The 2,948-nt window shown below is 33.7% G+C and overlaps 1 protein-coding gene across 2 annotated transcripts in view; it reads left to right on the plus strand.

Moving 5' to 3' along the window:
- Window positions 1–2,948, plus strand: part of LOC109542356 (autophagy-related protein 16-1) — a 609,070-nt gene that overhangs the window by 11,448 nt on the left and 594,674 nt on the right. For both annotated transcript variants that reach the window (XM_048668352.1, XM_048668354.1), the window contains exons 2-4: window positions 974–1,087; window positions 1,186–1,351; window positions 2,617–2,779. In XM_048668352.1, coding sequence (XP_048524309.1) covers window positions 974–1,087; window positions 1,186–1,351; window positions 2,617–2,779 — 443 coding nt within the window. The remainder of the gene's footprint in view (window positions 1–973; window positions 1,088–1,185; window positions 1,352–2,616; window positions 2,780–2,948) is intronic.

Genomic DNA, 2,948 nt, shown 5'->3' on the forward strand with positions numbered 1-2,948 from the left:
ATGCAAAAATGCTGTTTGGGGGTGGAGATACGCTTTAAATAGTGGACTGTATGTAGGGTAATATAAACACTGTGGTTTGCTTGAAATGTGTTGATAATGTTATATTGCAAGGTTTTGTACACTGCTCCAATATGGAGGCAAAGAACGCAGAATATGAAACATCAATGAATATCAAGTGAAGAAATAGCAATGGCGGTTATTCCCACCTTTCCGGTAAAAAAAAAAAAAAAAGGTTCCTTCCCCCTCTTCGCCAGCATTGAATCGGCAAGTGAGAAAAGACGAAGAAGAGCAAGGCTGGTTGCATAAATAATACGAATACAAATGTGGCGCTAACAAGAGCTGTAAGCTACAGGTAAAACGGCGCAAAAAGTTGAACCAACAAGAGTCTTTCTTGTCACCATTGTCACAATTAGGACACCTATCAGGAATCTACAGATGAGTGTTCGGATGTTTGGTTTAGTTTAGTTTGTTATGTGTTTACCCATGGTTACTTCAATCTTTAAGAATTAAGAAGCAACAGGTATTTACGTAATGTTAATTAGGCAGATTACCGTGACAAGCATTGTTGCCATCCTTCTGATCAAGGTTTTTGCAAATATCTCAGTTTTTAATAACACTTAACTATTTTTACTATTTTTCTGTACGTCCAAAATACCCCCAGACAACACCTCCAGAGGCATGACGCCAATTTTGAATCACCCCGTATAAATATCTTTTGCATATTGCGGAACACTGTACCTATTGTATCACAGTGATCTAAACTGCACGTTATTGTGTCTGTATTCTGGAAAATACAGTGTATCCATATTTTTAATATTTTGAGTATACCTATATTTTTATTATATAAGTACTTAACATGTTCTAGTACGTACTGCAGTATCCGTTTTTAAGTAAAACTTTCATAGGGATAGCTCAGTAAATTTCAGTTGATCTACCACATGTCTTTGATTTATTGAATATGTTTTCATTTCAGATAACAAAGTGTTCGAGAATGCGAATTTTCTGCGGAATGAGAATCTGCAGCTTTCCGTTCAAAATGAAAAGCTGAGAATAGAAGGCAATGATGGAAAACCTCTTAATTCCACAGGTATACTTCATTCTATATTGTTGTTATTTATTAAACATTAGTAATACAGCTACTTATTTCCGAACATGTTAATTCCCTGAATCTAATTTATGTTTCAGAGGCAAAACTGCATGAAGAGGTTCAGCAGTTTAAACAGAAATTTCTAGTCCAAGCCGAAGAGCTTACCGAACTTCATAGGAGAAAAGGCGAACATGCTCAACAAATAATAGATTTGACTTCAAGATTACAAGAACAGGACAAATTAGTTGCAGTTAGAGATTCCAAGTAGGTTTTTGTTTCAAATTATTTAAATATATTAAAGCAAGGACTTTTTTCGAATTATCTTTACGAACTTTAGGTTTATACTTATCAACTAAAATTGATGGATTTACTTAAAAAACTAGTATGCTTTCGGTTTGTCTGAGTATTTCTCTTTTAAAACGGCGGAGATGTTGACAAATGCAAATTTTATTTAAATAATATTTGGACCATCTCCCCCACCGGTAAGGGGTATAGAGTTCGTAAGATAGACAGCCTACTATGGTTAATAATTATTGTTGTAAAATGGAAAATTTTTAAAAATATTTTAGGTTATACAGTAGATTTCTTTCAAAGAAAATACATAAAACTTACTTCTAAATGTAAAAAAAATTAACACTATAATATAGGTACCTACACTAGGCTAGTTTAATACACTAACTGTCGCTGCGGGGTTGCACTGTCACCCGTTGTTGCAAACCGAAAGGCTATTTTTAATTTAGAAAATATTAAGACCAGATATTGCCTTATCAATTTTGAGTTTTAGAAGAAACATATTCCAAATATATTAAATAAAAATTCAAAATCAAATAGTTAGGTTATGGGTTAGAAGTTAGAGCCTGTCGGTGCGATGTTAGTGGTGTTGCCAAAGTTCCAATTTGTCTAAACAATTTTCACATAAAATCCGTAATTACGCAATAATGGCGTAAATTAATCATTAAAAAAGTTTTATATAGATTTACAATACATTTCTTATTGCATTAGAGCCGCATATTTTATTAATAATATTAGAAATAAGTCAAATATGTCACTGTCACCTCACACCTGTCGGTGTCACAAACACCGTCGTTCTGCTTTTTAACGTGATGCTTATTAACGTTACCGCTACTCGGACGTAAATAAAGGAACACGTTATCCTCTTATAACGTTAACGGTTATTTTTTTACTATTGCGCATGCTCAGAATAACGGATAACGTAAAGCGTGTTGCAATTAAGAGGCCTAAAAATGACCTAAGGTCACACATTATTGTCACTGGACCATCTCCCTTACCGGTCCATGTCTTCATTGCGACAGTGCCAACCACATATTGACAAAAAATGTGTTTCACGGAATAGTATTTTTTCGCATACAGCTACATAAGCTCCATTAACTCAATTTTTTCTTCCTTTTTTGAATAATGGCTTATGAGTTTGTAATACATTGTTGCATTCATTGAATACATCATTTGTTGTAAGCTTCTATGGTAATGCATGTTTTCAAGGTAGTATTTCAAATTGTTTTTAATTCCAGTTTAGCAGAAGTTCAAGCAAAAAATCTAAGTCTGCAAGCTGAAGTAAGCATGTTAACCCATGCAAACAAAGAACTTAAGTATATCAACGACACTCTGAGGGATGAACATCGAACATTACAGTTAGCATTCAATGTTCTAGAAGAAAAACTTAGGAAAGCGCAGGTATGTTATCTAAGGTGTAAAAAGTGTATATTTGAATAACAAAGAAATAATTTTTATATGAAAATTTAATGAAGGTGACAATCAGCCCTGTGCTGTATCATAAATGCTATTTTTAACGGCCACACGTTATGGCGACTTAACAGTTCAGGATAACATTTTCGATAACGCA

This window comes from Dendroctonus ponderosae, unplaced genomic scaffold (assembly GCF_020466585.1).
Source record: "Dendroctonus ponderosae isolate FM_Combo_2020 unplaced genomic scaffold, Dpon_F_20191213v2 Dpon_F_20191213_7, whole genome shotgun sequence".
Lineage (NCBI taxonomy): Eukaryota > Metazoa > Arthropoda > Insecta > Coleoptera > Curculionidae > Dendroctonus > Dendroctonus ponderosae.